Source organism: Halichoeres trimaculatus, unplaced genomic scaffold (assembly GCF_033239565.1).
Source record: "Halichoeres trimaculatus isolate MK-OKI-2021-1 unplaced genomic scaffold, fHalTri1.1 fHalTri1_scaffold_24, whole genome shotgun sequence".
NCBI lineage: Eukaryota > Metazoa > Chordata > Actinopteri > Labriformes > Labridae > Halichoeres > Halichoeres trimaculatus.
The window spans coordinates 3,652,267-3,670,623 of NW_027437202.1; the positions used below are offsets into that span (position 1 = coordinate 3,652,267).

At 41.2% G+C, this 18,357-nt stretch overlaps 1 protein-coding gene across 1 annotated transcript in view; it reads left to right on the forward strand.

Moving 5' to 3' along the window:
• Window positions 1–322: 322 nt before the first annotated feature.
• dmd (dystrophin) overlaps window positions 323–18,357 on the forward strand; it is a 137,171-nt gene continuing 119,136 nt past the window's right edge. The window contains exons 1-5 of the mRNA XM_074664873.1: window positions 323–382; window positions 10,237–10,329; window positions 11,790–11,870; window positions 13,642–13,734; window positions 17,367–17,468. Of these exons, the coding sequence (XP_074520974.1) occupies window positions 17,379–17,468 (90 nt within the window). The 5' untranslated portion in view covers window positions 323–382; window positions 10,237–10,329; window positions 11,790–11,870; window positions 13,642–13,734; window positions 17,367–17,378. The remainder of the gene's footprint in view (window positions 383–10,236; window positions 10,330–11,789; window positions 11,871–13,641; window positions 13,735–17,366; window positions 17,469–18,357) is intronic.

Here is an 18,357-nt window from a genome sequence, read left to right on the forward strand (position 1 = left end):
GTTTGTCGCGTGACGCTGACGTCTGGGCGGCGAAGGTCTATAAGTGGCACGCTGATTGATATGATGCGGGTGCAATTAGCCCAGAGCGAGATTAGAGGAGGCTCTTATCATGCTAAGCACCACTTGCATTCTGTGTGTGTGTGTGTGAAAGAGACAAGGAGATGCTGATATTGAGATATTTAGAGACACATAACTGTTTGATGTGGAAGAAGCGAGCGCAGGAAAGTGAAGATCTGGTGGTTATCACGCTGCCACACTCAGAACATGACGGCCTGAGAAATATTTATAAAACATGTCGCTTCTGTTTCTTTTTCTGGCAGATGAAAGAGAAGACGTTCAGAAGAAGACTTTCACAAAATGGGTAAACTCACAGTTGGCTAAGGTAAGTCAGCTACTTTTTTCTAATTCTATCAAACTTGTGGAGCTGTTTCCTCATTATGTGTCTCGATTTTCAAAGTTGAGGCCCGTTGCTTTGGAGAGTATTCCTCACACGCCACACCCTCTCTGCTTGCTTCCTCCTTATTTCCTTTGACCCCATGTTTTCACAAGAAAACCAACACAAAGAAAGGATTTGTTGTTATTTCTTTAAATGCTGCCAGCGTCTTCCCCGTCGCCTTTCATCTCTGACTGTTTTCCCTGCGTCTCTCAAAGTCACGGGCGATTCTTTCAGAGGCATTTCCTCTTTTTTTTTTTTCTTCGCAGCTGTGATTCAGACACATAAACAAACAAAGGTTATTCCCGCCACGTCTTCTCCACATCTCTCTCTCTCAGGAGAGTGGCTTCAGTAAAGCTGGGATGAGAGGAAACAAAAAAAAAACCTAGAGGCAGGAGAGTGTTTCACATTTCTTGTGATTCGACATGTTGTGTTTTCCTAAAAAGCACTTTTACCTCTCTTTCATGTATCTTTTTTTTTTTTTGTGGTGAGCACTTTGTTGTACTGTAACTCAGTTATCTCCCTCCCCTCCCTCCGTTTGGGGCCAAATCACTTGTTTGGAGTTTATTTCTAATTACATTTCAGCTTGAGTGTGTTTGTTTGTGGTGTTTGTGTATTTTTTATGCGTGCCAGCACATCAGCTCTGGTCCTATTTTCAAAGTTGATTACAAGGGCACTAGAGGTGTGCCGTTGCCATGGCGACGGAGACTTAGGTGAGAGTGTGTGCATACAGTGAGTGCACGCTGATGCTCATTTGTGTGTTTGCATGAGTGGAGCTTTTGAAACATAGTCAGTGCTCTCTCGTCAGCGTGTCCTCTCGTGTCCTTCTTTCTTTACTCGTCACTTCTCCCCATGTCTGTCATCTCTCATCCTGTCATCTTTCAACCTGTTTCCAACTTCTCCTGTCCTTCCAAAGTCTCCTCTGTCTGCTCATCTTCTTCTCCTATCCTCTCCTCTTCTTTCCTGTCCACCCACCCTCACTGATCCCCTCTAACCATGACCGAGAGAAGAAAAAGAAGAAGAAGAAGAAGAGGGAATTTGAGCTCGTAGGCGAAGAGGATGGAGATAGGCAGGAGAGGAAAAGAGAGATCCCCTCATCCATCCAAACTCACCAGAGCATAATGAATACCCCATCCTAGATAGATGAGCTCCCACACACACACACGCATCTACACACTTACACACTCACACACAGGCCTCAGGAGAGTGAGATAGTGAGACAGCAGATGGGAGAAGCTAAGATTATTGGGAGACTGAAAATGAAAGCAGATAGGAGAGGAGAGAAGGATTTGAGCGATGGAGAAACAAGTGAGGAGGAGGGGAAAGAAAAAGTTCAGAAAGGGACGACAGGCGTGAGGAGTACGGAGAAGAAGAGCTGACAGGGAAGCAGCTTCATGTCTGATTTTAGTGTGATTTGCTACTCAGCAAACCATAAAAAGAGACACTTCAGGAATATATGAGGATCAGCCACCAGGGGAGGGGACTGATGCTTTATTTCTCTTATTTACCATCACAGCTGCTGCTTTATTCAAGGGTATAAGCAGCTGGTTTTAATTCCTACAACTGTAATTCACTCCTCTGTGTCTCTTTATATGTTAGCTTCATGCTCCTCAGTGTTATTAAAGGGCTATGTTTTCATTTAATTATAGCTTTGTGGCACCAAATGTCTTCTGGCTTGGGTGAAATACACGTTTGTGTTTCCCAGGCAGGGGAGACCGGGTACGGTTGTAACATGGGGAGAGTCATTATCATTTTTCAATTTTTTTCATTTAAATATTTACCCACCTCAACCCTCATCACACATTGTGATTGTCAGACCTTAAAAAACAGCTGCATACAGAATCTATAGAGAAAAAATGATTTTGAGGTACAAAAGTAAATTTTTTGACTAAGGCTATATTTTCTTTAGTACTTGTTTTCTCTAGTACTTTCTATATTACTGCAATTTTCTCATGCTAATTTTAATCCACTATGCTAATACAGCTAGCTTAGCATTGGCTAACAGGGGTGGGGTGGGTTGTAACACATCTTTAAAAAGAGAAATCACTGCAGAAGATGAGGGTCCAGTGATGTCCCAGTATAGGTTACTGGAACAGTTTTTGTTAGACCTATGTGTTCTTTACACAGCTACACTGTAGTGTTTGAGCATTCATACTGTTAAGGATGAACTCTTGAGTCAAACAGGAAGTGAGTTATGGTCAGTCACAGGGAGACATTTTTCTGGATTGTTCTATTTCCATAAACCTCTTGGGGATGGTTGTAACAAAAGACCACCATATCACTACATTCCTGCAGAGGTTTGATTTGTTGCCATTTGTAGTAAAGAAATGTGGGAACTTAGCTTTAAAGTTTGAGAACTCTGACTCAAAAATTCAGTGAGTTGGAGGTGCTGAAGCAAAAAGTGTTACAACCATACCCAGTCTCCCCTACACACCTCCCTGAGATTCTCCCGCTTCAGTTATAAAGTCTTCCTCCTCCTTGGAGTCAGGGGATGCTAACAGGATCGAGTGGAAGTTTAGCTTTAAGCAGAAATCTATAAATCATGACTTGTTTTACTCCGCCGGTCAAGGACAGCTCGTATCAGCAGCAGGCAAGTCCCGTTGTAGCTCGGGTATCAGGGTTGGTTCAATCGGCTAATGTTAGCCTGAGGATGAAGCTGCTGTGTGTGTCAGGCAGTGCTCACCCGTGCTGCTGGAAACTGAACTTTGCTACTGTGCAGAAGTCATTGTTTACACCCTGCGAGCACTATCTGTGATTATATCGTCATGGGTTTTTGTCAGCTCTTGTATATTTGGCTTTAGGGTTCAGTATGTTTCATGTTGGTGTACTGGAAGACTTTATAATCCTAGATATCAAGTGTTAAATGTCTGTTTTGGTCCCAAACGGTTTAAAACAGGGATGGAAATGGAGGGTAATACATGACAGGACTGCATTTGTCCGGTTCCCGGTGTTAATTTCACACCCCGGCTGTCACTGTTTGCTCAGGTCCTCCAAAACAGCAGAATAACTTTGCTCGAAGAGGAAAAAAACAGAGAGGACAATGAGACAAAGAGAAGTGAAATGAGATGAGGCGAGGACTGGCAGAGGTGAGGAGGGCATCACTTTCTGGTTTAGTATTCCAGGATGTGTGCTTACGCCGATGATACCCGCTTCGTTTTGTGGAATAATTCCCTCCATAGCTGCGATGATACAGAAAGATAATGAAACAGCACTTTCAGAAAACGTTTCAGAGCAGAACTAATTGCAGAGTCCTCTTTTTTGTTGTGTGAGTCATCACTCTTTATCCATATTCAGTCTTTGTCTAGTGTGTTTATAGAAGCTGTGCTTCATTTGGGGCTTGTAATGAATAAAAAAAGGATGGATATGAGGGAGTTCAGGGGTATTTTTATAGCAAATAAGAGCTGTGGAGAGGAGAGGGTGGTTTACACATGTACAATTCCACAAAAACCTGTCTGAGATGTTTTAATTTTTGAAGTTGGTTTGTTTTTGGAGGCTTTTGTCTAATACATAAATCTATCTTTGCAGCTCAAACATGGGAAAAAGCTATTTCTGTAGCTGATGTTTGCAAACTTCTCAGTGAAAATGCAGTCAACACAGTGAAGGGCTGGGCGGTAGAAAGACAAAGTAAGGAGTTTAACTCCAGTTTTCTGGCGTCAGTAGCAGCACAGATCAAGTTTTGATAAAGCGCTTCCTTTGCCGCATGAAAGCGGGAAGTGAATGATGCAATTTTTAGCTGGTAAGAGGCCAAATTAGTGGGTTTTTGAGTTTTACACCATTTTTTTTCTGCTGCCCTGAGTCCTCCTCTTTGTTCTCTTTGAACTTCAGAGAGCCGTGGACTAGCTGGATTTTTCTTAGCTAGTTTTGACACCAGGGGGCAGAGTTTGTCCAAAGCCGTGAGTATTTTTCCAAGAAATGGTCTGAAAGATGTAGTGGGGTAACTGTACAATTCCTTAAAAACCTGACTAAAATTTTTGTTTTTGAAGTTTGTTTTTGGAGGCTTTCTTCTAATAGATAAAACCATCTTTGCAGCTCAAAAACGTGAGCTTAAACTTCAAGAGTCCAAGCCAAGAAAGAGCAGTATGCCTGAAGTAGATACCTGTTTGTTCTTTGTGCAGCTCTGCTTCGAATCTGTTTCCACTTTCCTCTCAGTTATGCATGACAAGGTTCAATTTAGGGAAAACTCCACAAACAACAGGCGGGGTTATTAAGGTGTTGACTGCATTTCGTGGAGGTGTCAGGTGGAACGTTTCCTCCCAACATGCTAACTAATCTGTGAGTGTGAACGCTAGTTTGCTTTCACCTTCCCACTCTTAATGACAGGGCTCTGGTTGATTGTTTTCCAGAACAGGCTGACCGAATGTTCTCCAATTTCGCCCTGAACTAGCGAAGTGAAAAATGTTTTTTCAGTTTTTCATTTTCTCTCCTTTCAGCCCTCTCATAAACACAGTAAACATTGCATTACCTCCTTCAAAGATCTAATGATAACCCAGCAAACCAGGGTCACAGTCTTCCATTAGAGCTCTCACTACTTTCCCCCAAGGTCCATGTATACAGCCGTGCTTTTTATTTCACCTTGACGTGAACCGTTTCTTTCCACTTCTCATGAAAACAGCGTCTCAAACCAATTAGCTCCTCTTTTCTCCTCCAAACAAAAACCTCCTGTTTGTTCTAATCAGCTTGGAAATGAAGAGCATACAAGCACCTGGAGGTACGATTTTAAGGCTTTCAAAGCAGGCGACATTTTCCTTTTAGTGCTAAACCTGCATGAAATCTTGGGATTTACTCATGAGTCACCCAATCTGTATTAAAAACATGCGTTAGAGGCATGAGAGCGTCTGAACCTGTAGGAGACAGTAGACTGCTTTGTCATGAAAGAATCTGTCTGGAAAGGAGAAGTTGAAGTCTCTGTTTACATGTGCTTCTAACTGTGTGTGGAGAGTGTTTGAAATGCTTAGAGATGTGAATTAAACAGATCCATTTCACAGCCTCCAGCCTGTGAAAGTGCTGATAGCAGTGTGCAGAGCAGATCACTTCTGTGGAGTGTCTGTGTGTACATACTGTCAGAGGGAACTTGAAAACGTCTTTCTTGTTGTTTTCCTGAGGACTAATCCATAAAGACTCATAGCTCTGGTTTTAAAGCTGCCATCCTTCTCGTTTGCCTGCTTGTTTGTGTGATAAATGTTAGGGCACGGTTAGCTTAATCGTAATCGGATGCTGACGAAATCATGAGAGGAAGCCTGTAACCCTGTTCACACTCTGTACGCGTGACATCTTGATTGTAATTCACTTCAAAGACTAACATTTTGACAAAACTGCCAGCCTCAGGTGGCTCCTGTGTCAATTATCTGACAATTTAATGAAACGTAATGTGCAGTTAATTATAGATGGACTGAGGGCGTAAGGTGCCAGAGTTTGTGGACTAAATCTTCACATTTTCTGCTTCTTTTCTGACAGTCCCGATATGATGAGTGTGTTCAGTCAGAAAACTGATGTTCCCTGTCAGTAAAAAACACAACAGCCAGTCAGAGCAGCCATTCATCTGCCAGCATCCCCTGCCAAAGAAAAAAAAACAGATGTTACCATAAAATGTGTCACATGGGCTGTTATCTCAGACTCCTCCAGGAGGACGATAAGTGCCCCGTAGGCGGGTTGAAGAAAATCTGCACATTGAGATCCTCTCCAGACGACTGTTTACCAAATCTCCAAAAACACAAGGTTGTCCTCCCATCCTCGGATCAGACTGTGTGGTTTGTGTACCATCGTTTTGTGCCATCTGACCTGGTGGAAAATTCAATTACAGGAGCTGACACCTTAAAACAAGCTGCCTTATGATTTGTTTTCATAGCTGATGGTGGGTTTGCGTCTGACACCGGGGATGGAGGGCAAACACAAAGACATACTGTGTCATCTCGCAGGCTGTTCTTATTTAGTTGTTGTCCAAACAGAAGGGATGAAAAGGGAAGATATTACATTAAAGGGGAATGAAAGGATGAGGCGCTCTGAATACAAACAGCAACTCAAGGTTTTCAACACACTACAATTGATCCATTAGCAGTGAAATCCATGTGACATGCATGTTTGCCACCTGGTCTGACTGTGTATTGGCATTCATCAGCATTACATGTATGCTAACGTTCACATGTACTAGCAGCTGCTCTCTCTTCACTAATTTTATGTCTCATTTCTTGCCCATAAGCACCAAACTGGTTGTGCTTTAAATGGTATTTTTGCTTGTAACCATAGTTGCTGTGTTTACATGCTGGATTTCAGCTGTTAGCAGCCTGTAGCTAATGGATGCTAACCAGTGCTGGGCCCAGTGTTCTCTGTGAGCTGAAGAAAAGGTAGTGCGGACAACGTGCTGGTGACATCAACCTGTCCATCCCATAATGATGGATGAGCTAGTCATGCTAACCCAGCACTAGAGTGGAATCTACAGCTAAAGGCTGGACTGCTGCAATGCACTCGTCATCTGGATTCCTAGCAAGAGCCTTCAAAAACTTAAAAACATCCAAAACCAATGTCATCACTTCTTAACCAGCACGTGGTCCTCACCTTCTTCTCCTCATCTTGTGGGGAAACATCTGGCCATGCACCAGTTAGCATTGACATGCAACAGGGTTCTAACAGTTGATTACTGGTTGCGTGTTGGATCTCCAGACAAACACTAGGGCAAAAATAGTAAAAATATCACTGAAGATAAAACTAGCTTGGTGTCCATGACCAACAAATGTACCATACAAAGTGAATACCCACTCCAAATGCAAAAAATGACGAAAAAGAGACGAAAAAATTACAAATGACGGACAAGGAAGAGAGAGCTGCTGCAACAGGCAGCCACTTAAGCGACACCTAGCAACGACACTTGTGTTGTTCTTGAATGTTTTGCTGTAGACGTGTTTTTGTATTGCTGCTGAGACTCTGATTTTCCCTACACGGATCAATGAAGAGCATTCCATTCTATTCTATTCTACTCTATTCTAATCCCAGAATAATGGAATAAGTGTCAGCTAGAAAAAAAAAGTCAATTAGAGACGACAGCTTGGCCATAACTCTTCATGAGGACTCCTCAATCATGACTCTTCAGTCATGAGTACGGACCAGTTTGTGCTTCAAGAAGTCGCTGTGAGAGCTGTAATTACAGGCGCATCAATTCCCAACACCTGAAGAACTGCTTTATTGTTAGAGAGTGCTGCAAATATGAAAGACACTGCTTCTAAATGGTCAAGAGAGTGTTTTAATGGCTGTGAGTGGGCAGGAGGAGTGTGTTGTTTGTGTGTACTCTTTGTTCCCACGTCTTGTAATTTCCAGACTGCACACGCCTCTCCTTCTCATCTTTTTCTGCCTTTTTTCAATTTTTTCCCCTCCTGTTATTTTATCCATCTTCATGTGTGGTTTCTTCACTTATCACTCACACCCACACACTCTACAAACCATTCAAATAATGCATCCATTCCCAACTCACACACACAAACACACACACAAACTCACCGCTGTGGTGTGGAAAATGACTCAATAACTGGAGGTCTCGGGACGATGCCGAGAGGCGTAGGTCGAGAGCAGAGAAGGGTGGAAGATGAGCAGAGGGAGAAAAATAAGGAGAGAATGAGAGTGTGGGAGACGCAGAGGATAAAATATAAGAGAAGGAGGGAGGTGTGAAGGGAAATGAAAGAAAATGAGACTCTGATTCAAACAGGTTGTTTCCCAGAGGATTGATAACTGAATTTCTTTATTATGGAGAAGTGATTTTCCCCTTTTTCCCACTTTCCTGATTGTTTTCCTCCTGCACAGATCTGGCCTTCCTCTCCGTCATCCTGCCAGGCTGAATACATTTGACATGCAGGAACAGAGGCTCCTACATGGCAGCCATTGCTGTAATAATACGTGATCGATGCAGGTCGAGAAATCTGAAAGCTGATGGCAAAACATGAAAAGGAGACGCATTTTTCTCCTTGTCTTCATGTTGCTTACTCATCTTCCACTTCCTCGCCCTACTCCTGTCTCAACCAATCCCTCCTCCTCTTTCTCATAATTACTTCCTTCACTAGGCGTTTCTCAAACTTCACTTGGTATAATAGCGCCTCTTAGCATGCTAAATCAAGTGTTGCAGATAAATTAGTCCAGATTAGCTGAGCTTAAATCTGTTATGACACGCCTGAGCTTGTGAAGGTTATTTGCAGCACCAATTTGAAGTTAAAAGATGGACGCTAAAAAACACTTGTTGCATGCATGTAAAGCTTTTTAAGCCTGTGTACCTAACTGAAGAGGCCGTTTTTGCTACTTTTTTATGCAATCATTTCTCCTCCGAAGCCACAACTGCAACACTTTTCACGTTCCTAAGCAGCACCTCAACTTTTTATTTCCCCAGCCTGCAGCTTCTTTTCCCCGACGCGGAGTAACTGCCAGCTTGTAATCCTTGACTTATCAGCTCTGATAAAGAACAACCTCCTGGGTATTAACTGCTATCTTCGCATTTAACGCAGCGCTGGTTTGTGATTACTCAAGAGATGTCTCCTCGCAGTCCCAACAAGTCTAATGAGGTTTGGGCCGGCGAGGAACCGAGTCTCAGGGATGGGGACTGAGAAAGTGACCTTTTAGATGGAACCAGTTAATTGACCTTGTGTCACCTGGTGGAGTTGTTTCTACCTGAATACACAAGGGATGGAATGGTTTTTGGTCCAGTTTGGTGTATATTGTTGTTTTCAACACCCCAGATTACCATACACCCTAATAATCCACTATTAACAGATTATTTTTAATCATTTCTGTCATGTTTCTTTATGAAAACCCTGAAAGAATGAAGCTGTTTCCCATTTCTAACATCATTAAAGCTGAGTGAAACATTGCTAGTTTCAACCTTTTAGGAGTCTAACCTCTTCTTGACTCTACCTCCCGACATATTTTACAATCCCCGAAATAAAACAAGAGAACATCAGCTGTCAATCATTGTGAAACGTGACGTAAAACCTCGCTTTTAACCTCATATAACTAATGAAAACAAAACTTTTCAGAAAAAAGAGGACTTGAATACAAGGCAGCCAAATTATATCTTCAAATCACCACAACAATCAGACGTGAGAAACATTTCTACGAGGTGTATTTTTTTAAGTCTGACCACAGCCCATCTGGAATGACTGGGGAGATGGATTTTTTGACCTATACTACAGCCAGCCACCAGGGGGAGCAGTTTTTGTGGCAACCTCACCCCAAACCAAACAAGATGACGTCCATTTTTTTTTTTTTTTACAATCTATGGTTTCAACATGCCAACTCGTCAGTAAGGAAAGTCACTATTGGCTGTCCCAGAAGTCACTAAAAGCCACTAAATGACGCTGCTGTCTAATTTGCATAATAAACAATTTGCATGTAATTGTCATGAACTCTGTAGGAGAGGAAATAATAGTATATAATATGTCTAAATATCAACTCTCCTCCTTTATCTGGGCTGAGGACCAGCAGAAGTGACAATAATGCGACACAAACTTTACATAAACCTTTACATAAAATCACCAGAGGAGTCTGAAAAGTCGTTAAATGTAGCGACAAAGTCTCTAATTTGTCAACACTCAGTTGTGGTTTTATCCTCCACTTTCTTACTGCTGTCATCAGAGCTCACACTGAATCTAAAGAGCTCCCAGACAGCACTTCTCGCCTTAAACTGAGCAGTAAAATGAAGAAAAAAGAAAAAATCATCCCTGGAACACACCTGTTATTAAACCTGATGGATCCACAGGTTTTGAGATTTGATGCTTAGTCTGGAGATGTGATGTCAAGCTAACATTAGTGTGTGTATCTTTGTGTTTCAGACAGGGAAACCACCTGTGGAGGATCTGTTCTCCGACCTGTGTGATGGACGACGTCTGCTGGAGCTGCTGGAGGGGCTGTCAGGACATGAGCTGGTACGGCTGCACCACTTCTTATCAAGTGTTTTTGTCTTATTTTCAGCAGAAAATGTCTTTTTAGGCTTAATATGAGCCACATTCACCTGACCAGTCCAGAAAAATGTCATGTCTCAAGTCATTTATTCAACTCGTAACTCAAATTCTGACCTCATTTTTGTCTTTGAATAACTTGAAACAAGACATTTCTGGACTGCACTGAGAATAAGACAAAAACTCTTCATAAGATTTCATTTTTTCCAGTGTTCCCCTCACGTGTCAACCATTGTGCTTCATTCCCTGATGGTTTAAACGCTCATCTTTCCATCCACAGGGGACATTTTCCCCCTCCTTTACCTCTAACACTAAGCACGCATTTGCACAAATAACAAGGCCGTGCAGTCAACAATTCATACAGCAGCATATGTACAGAAAGTACCAACACTTGCAAGCCAAATTGCCCCTCAGGGACATAAAAGCTTTACTTTTCTCACAACAAGGCATCTGCAGACAAGCACAAACACATTCAATTATACAAACACAGCAATGCCTCCCTCTTACCAAGGCGACACGGCCCAGATACAAACCTATAATTCCTGGAGAAATCACAGTGCTCGTAACGAGTGCGTCTTTACATGTAATGTGGTAATAAAAGAACATGTTAGTGGGCCGAGCCTTTGTTGTCGTCTTACAAAAGGAAAAATGGAGAGGAGAGTTGAAGGAACAGTGTGTTTCAGCACCTTGGACAGCGGTGATGCCGTCTGAACATAAGCGCTACAGGTTGGAAACACAGTTGATATTGTTCACATTGTTTCAGTCTGCATCACTAACCCTCTCTGCTGATCATCTCCACGGCAGATAACAGTTTATCCACTGTGTTAATTGCTTTCCTGATTAGTAACACCAGCCACTGCCATTTGGAGTTTGTCCACTTGACTGGCTCGGCCAAGCTGTACTCATGCAAAACTTCCACATCGCTGCCTTCGCCTCCCGTCTACCACATGGCGCGGGCGCGGCGTTAACCTCAGCTTAACCCAGAACTAATCATATTCCTGACCTTAACGCTAAATTCATCATTTAGGAAGAAGGAGGAATGAGAGTGGGGGGAAAAAAATGCCAAGTGCCGAGATTAAAAAGAGCAGGAACACACTTATTCACAGACTTATTCACACACACGTACACACAGCAGCAGTCTTAATCAAACTTCAGCCTCCACCTTCTTTCCTTTCCTCCCTCCACCTCTCTTTTCCTCTTCCTCCTCCCTCTTTCTCTCCTCTTCTACCTAATGGTGACATTATCATCTTTGTCCTTTGTTTCATGCTATCTCTTCATTATCATGGCACACACACAGGAGCACAAATGGATTTCATAGTAATGTGGTTGTTTGTAGCGCGCATAGATGCCCCAGAGCAAGGTCTGTTTATGCCTCAATAATCTGCTTTCTCTGGCATGTGTGTGTTTCTGTGTGTGTGTGTTAATAGGTGAGGTTGGAGAGAGGAGTCACGCGTGTTCACTCGCTCAACAATGTCAACCGTGCGTTGCAGATCCTGCAGAAGAACAATGTGAGTACTCTTAATGTGCGGGCTAATGCAAACCTTTATCTTAATGTGATTATGCAGGAGAGTGAAACATAATGTGGAGTTGTTTTGATGCATGAAACAGCAGCATCCTGCTGGAATTACACTTCTAAACTCCTTCCTCTCTCTGATGTTTCATTTCACTTCTACAAACAGAAAGAGGTTATTTAAGTCTAGAGATATGTGGATGTTGTATACCACATGTTAAAAGCGCTCTAAATAATATTACACTGCAAAAAAATGAAACCCTAACAAGTGTTTTTGTCTTATTTTCAGTTGAAATTTCTTTTTTATGAGCCACAGAAAAATGACTTATTTCAAGTCTGAATTGCTTGTGACAAGTAAAAAAAAAACCTGCCAATGCAACAAGAAAGAAGTTACTCGTTTTAAGACATTATTCTAGTTTCATGCAAATTTTTCTTGTTCCATTGGAAGTTTTTTTTTTTCTCCTCACAAGCAATTTAGACCTCATTTTCATCTTAAAATAATTTAAAACAGTGCAGTGTCATTTCTCTTCCAAACATGGTCTGTAGTATGACAGCCCAAAAGTTCAGTTTTGGTCTCATCTGACCAGACAACATCCTCCCAGTATTCTACAGGCTTGTCAAGATGCTGTTTAGCAAACTTTAAACAAGCTTCAACATGCCTTTTCTTGAGGAATGGAGTCTTGCGGGCTGAGCGGTGAAGTGCATTGCTGTTGTTTTCTCTGTAACAATTGTACCTGCTGCCTCCAAGTCTTCCTGGAGCACTTTCAGGGTGGTCCTTAGCTCAAGGAGCTCCTGTGCGTGGCCTGTTGATGGTAAGGTGGTGCCAAAATAACTTAAAACAAGACACTTTTCTTGCCTAATAAGTAGAATGTGGCTCATATCAAATATAATTATACATTTTCTTCTTAAGATAAGACAAAAACACTTCATAAGATTTCATTTTTTTGCAGTATAAAGTCCCTGTAAGGAGTTTCAAAGTGATCTTGAAAAAGTCTCCCCTCTAGATATCTGCCTGGTCATAATCCACACTTAAAAATGAGATCATCAGCACCAATATTACTGGTTACAGGTTATTTCAAAATGCTACTTTTTAGCTTCCTGATCGGGTTACGCAGGACAACACCACGCCGGCTGATGAAGTTTAGTAGTCAAAAGAGAGATCTGTGTTTTCTCTGCTGAAAAGATTTCTGTGATTAATTTTGTAGTGATGGTGGACACTGGAGCCTAACTATTAGACAGAAAAAGGACAGAAGAGCAGAAGAAAGATTAACAGGAGAGAGAGAGAAGCTAAAGGCTAACATGGGGGCTAATCTGATGGTGCTAATGTCCATTCCAACCCACAGTCAGCAGTTATTCTGCAGTGGTCTGTTCAAACTTGAGAGTCTATCAATAAAATGAAGAGTGAGGTTACATTAGCTCTGCTTCGGGCTGCCGATAGCACTACATATAGCCAGCTACTACATTTACTTGATGTCATGTTTCAAACTGTACTGATTAACACCTTACCTCGGTGGGTTGTATCCAGTAAAAAGTTGTCTTGAACAAAGAAAATTAGTTCGATCTGATCTTTTAATTCCAAAACAAACACGCGCCTCGCTAAACGTAATTTACGACAGTGTGCGGAGACTCTGGGCCACAAGGTGGTGGGCAGTCCAAGTAAATTTGACCCTCCTCACAGCATCTCTAAGTTTGATAAATCAGATTAAAATAATGCATTTGGTTTTAAAAAGTTTGATTCCACTCATTTATTTCCTCCATCCTTCCTCCAGGTTGAATTGGTGAATATCGGAGCGGCAGACATCGTTGATGGCAATCACAAACTGATACTCGGGCTCATCTGGAGCATCATTCTCCACTGGCAGGTGTGTGAATGAGTGGACGAGTGAGTGTGAGCATGACGGTGATAATAGCATCCCAACAACACAGTCTCATAAAACCTCTGCAGTCCCTCTGTCCTCCACAGCTTCACTGTTTAACTACACTCACAAACACAGTAAAACCTCACTCAAACCACTTTAAATTGAATCAGCTGCAACATATAAAGCTTATATACATCCCTCCTGCTCATTGCTTTAAAAACTGTTCCCTCAAAGCCCCATAATCCAATTTGTTTCTCACAACAAGAACAAAACACTGCTCACAAGCCTCATCTGTGTTTATCTGAATGTTTTTTATCAGACTTATTCGGATTGTACACGGCCTCCTGGATGTTTTGCTCTTGAAGGTGAAGGCTGCTGTCATACCACAGAACTCTGAGCGGCAATAATAAAAGAATGCAGTGTTGAAAGTTTGATTTTTTTCCTCTTTTGAGGCAGAGATAAACACTGATGCCTCAAGGTGAATTGAGAAAAATAACTATGAGTTAAATAGTGCAAACACACTGGCTTAGCTTTAACCATTAAAATGATGTGTTCCTTCCATCTCTTTCCAAAGAACTTTAAGGGACCGAGGATAGAGCCTTGTGGTACACCTCAGGGGTCTCACACATTTCATTTTAATCGACGTTGGTTTTGTTTTCATCTCTTACAAGATAAGTACATCCTGGTACTTCAAAACGAGGGCATCAGATTTCCCTGTAATGTTCTTTTTATCACGTCTTCTTCCTGATCACCGCCTTTTATGGTTCTACCACTTCATCAGACAACATTAAGCCTCCACTGATGGCTACTTTTCCCTCTAAGCTGTATTTAAGGTTTAGAATCTTTCCCATAATGCACTCTGTTAAAGCCATCTCCATGTAGTTTTTATAGCTTACATTATGATACATTTTAATTGTATTTCATTCCTCATTAAGTTGCATAGAAGCTAATGTCTCAATCAGGCTACTTTTAGCATAGGCTTAATGACGCGATTAATGGCAAAACACACTTCATAATGAGGTGTGTTGGCACAATGTGTGTGTGTTAATGTTATGTGAAGTGTATGTCTGTCAAAAGCTGCTACGCCCCGGAGGTTATGGTTTGCACAGTGTAGGCATGTAAGTGTGTGTGGATCTCGCTGAGTGTGTAGGTGTGTGTCATCGCGAGCGTGCTGCTGTCTTTGTCAAAGCACCCCTCCAATTAAAGTGGAAATGCATTCAGTGACCTACTCCCAAATGAGTCCCTTTTTTACCCAGCAGGCCACCTTCCACGAGGAATCGCTAACAAACCTGAGCGTGTGTGCGTTAGCGTGCGTTTGTGCGCGTGTGAGTGAGTCTGCGTGGTGGGAATTCACCTCGACACAAAATTACATCCAACTCTATTAATAGGTGTAGCTGCACAGTGTGTATCTGTGAGTGTGTGTGGGTCTGTCTCACTGTTATGTGTGTGTTTGTGTGTCCATGTGATTCAAACCCTCTGTCCTGCTCCTGCTAACACTCATCGCACTGCCTCGCTGCATAAGTGTGTGTCCAGGTGCAGGAAGCATGTCGAGCGAGTCAAAGGAGTGGTGTAAAGAAGAGCTGTGGAAACAAAAAACACTTTTTTTTTCACGTGTGTGTATGTTTGCGCTCCTCCAGCAGCTGAGTGCAGAAATGCATAAGTAATGCACACCCGGGCAGTGAGAGGTATAATTCCTCCTCCTCCTCTTTCACTCCATCTCTCCCCCCCTGAGCCTCCAACAAGCGCTCCAAAACTGTCACTCAAAACTGCCAAAAACTCATCCTGAGAGGATGCAACCACGTCCACACACACTTGTGCATCCGTGTGTGTGTGTGTGTGCAGTGTGGGTGTCCTTTGACCGCACGCTTCCTTCCCTCCTTCCTTCCGTGTGGAGCTACCTGTGAGTGGAAATGCAAAGCATCCGCTGACAGGCTGAGCCAAACTGTTGCTTAAAAGCAGCAGATGCTTGAAAAAATGTCTCTTTATGGAAATGTAACATCGCCAGGAATCATATTAGCATGGATTTCAATATCTGTCCACCATGGGAGTGCTTATAAATTGCTCTTGTGTGTGTGTGTGAGTGTGAGTTTATGAGCAGGAGAGTGCGACAGAAAGTGTGGTTTAATAGTAACTGTCTACTTTTGTTCTTTCAAGGCGGTGCTGTATGTGTGTTTTAGAGCTTGAGCCACATTTAGAGCAGATTATTTAGAGCAATATTTGTGAAATATACTTGTCAAATATTACATATAAATGTTGACTGTAATGAAATATATATGAATGTCCTGATTCTTAATATTTAGCTACGTTTCTTAACATTTAGTTTCATCCTTAATATTTAGCTAAGACCAAATATTTATTAAAGATTTCTAAATCTTTAGCAAAGATTTCTAAATATTTACCATGTTTAGTCAAGATTTCTGAATCTGGTGCAAAGAATTAGAAATCTTTTGCAAAAACTTCAAGATATTTGCTTGGATTTCTAAATATGACGTGAAGATTCTAAATCTTGAGGTACGATTTCTGAATATTTAGCTACAGTTTGTAAATATAAAGCTACTATTTCTTAATATAAAGCTACCATTTCTAAATATTTAGTCTTGATTTGTAAATAATTAGCTACGATTTCTGAATGTGGAGCAACATTTACTGATTATTTAGCTACTTTTAATGATTATTAAGCTCAGATTTCTAAATATAAAGCTGCGATTTCTGAATATATTGCTAAGATTTCTTAATGTAAAGCTGTTTTTTTTTCATATTAAGCTATGATTTCTTAATATTTAGCTAAGATTTCCAAATTTTTAGCCGCAATTTCTTTATATTTAGTGGCAATTTCTTAATATTTGGATATGATTTCTAAATATTTAGCTTCATATTCTCATTATTAAGCTTTGATTTCTGAATATTTAGCTATGGTTTGTAAATATTAAGCTTCATATTCGAAATATTAAGCTACGTTTACTGATAATTTAGCTAAGATTTCTAAAAATGTATCTAGGATTTCAAAATATTCAGCTAATAATTCTAGATATTAAGATGCAATTTCTTAAGATTTAGCTAAGTACTTAAATAAAAGTTCAAGGGAGAGATTTTGAGAATGACAAGCTCTACTTCTTTGATGTCGATCACATGATCTTTAACGGTGCCATCGCAGCACTTAGTAGGTTTATTTTCAAATGGTTGATTTATCTGACTTTGTTTGACTTTTTCGAAATCCTGCTAGATCGCTTCCTCCAACTTTTGTTTTGGTACTTCTGGCAGGCGGGAGTGTGAAGCAAATATTTAGAAACCTTAGCAAAAGATTTATAAATCTTTGATAAAAATTTAGTCTCAGCTAAATATTTAGAATCAGGACATTCATTTGTAACATTTATGAATAACATTCAACATTGAGATTAGATATTTAACATTCACATATAACATTTGACAAATGTATTTCGCAAATGTTTCTCTTAATCTGCAGAAAAAGTGATGTTTCAGAGCTAAAAAAGGAGAAATGTTATTTGCAGTGTGTGAAACTTTACACTCAGCACCCCATAGGAGTGGAGATTTGCACATCTGTAAAATCATGAAAAAAACCTTTGTGTGTTGTTTTACAGTAGGCGTATTCTGTGTGTGTTTGTGTGTGTGTGCAGGTAAAGGATGTGATGAAGGATGTGATGGCGGGCCTACAGCAGACCAACAGTGAGAAGATTCTGCTGAGTTGGGTTCGTCAGAACACACGCCAGTATCCTCAGGTCTGTACCTTTCCTCTTCCTCCTCAGTCTGCAGCTCTCAGTCGTTTCTCTTCCTCTCAGAACGCTTGTCTTAAAAATTGACCTTGTTAATGTGAGGGACTTTGCCTCCGTTTAAAAATAACAGCTGCAAATCTTAAGAGAAAAGCGGTGACGTCCTTCCTTCGTTTTTAGTGAAGAATATTTTTATCTCTGCCAAAGTCCTTACGTATTTTCACATCGTCTGTCGATCTGTCTGGCTGAATGTCTCCAAGCCCTAATGAACAGATTTTTATGAAATTTGGTGGACAAGTAGGCTGTGGGCCAAAGAATAATGGATTGGGGTTTGGTGGCAATCCAGATCTGGGATTAGTGCCACCAGATGATTATCATTTCATAGCTCTAAGCATGAAACAAAGAGACAGGGAGACTTGAGCTCTGCTCCAAAAAAATGTTTTCTCAGGGTAAAAGGAATCCAATTAACCTGTAATTTCATTGATGAGGAAGTTGTTTTAGGATCATCACATTTTGTGTAAAAAAAAACCCAAAAATTTCAATCAAATATACGTTACTGGCCACACTGAAATGGATGTTCACATCAGGTTTTCCCCAGAGACCCCTACTCCACAGAAGAAAATTGGTGATATTGAAGAAGCATTATTTGTGAATAGAAGGGGCAGCACTTTGCATGGCCATAAATGTTTGAGGGCTTGTTTGACTTTTACCGTCTGTTCAGCATAAATCCATCCGTTTATGATCACAGAAACATAACATACCTACAATGGAGTATGCGCTGACAAGCAGGGGCGTGCCCAGACTTTTTAGACTGGGGTGCCCCAACCCGAGCACTGACTTATGCTGGGGGGGGCTTAAAGTTAAAAGAAGAAATCTAAGAATTCAAACAAGGATCTAT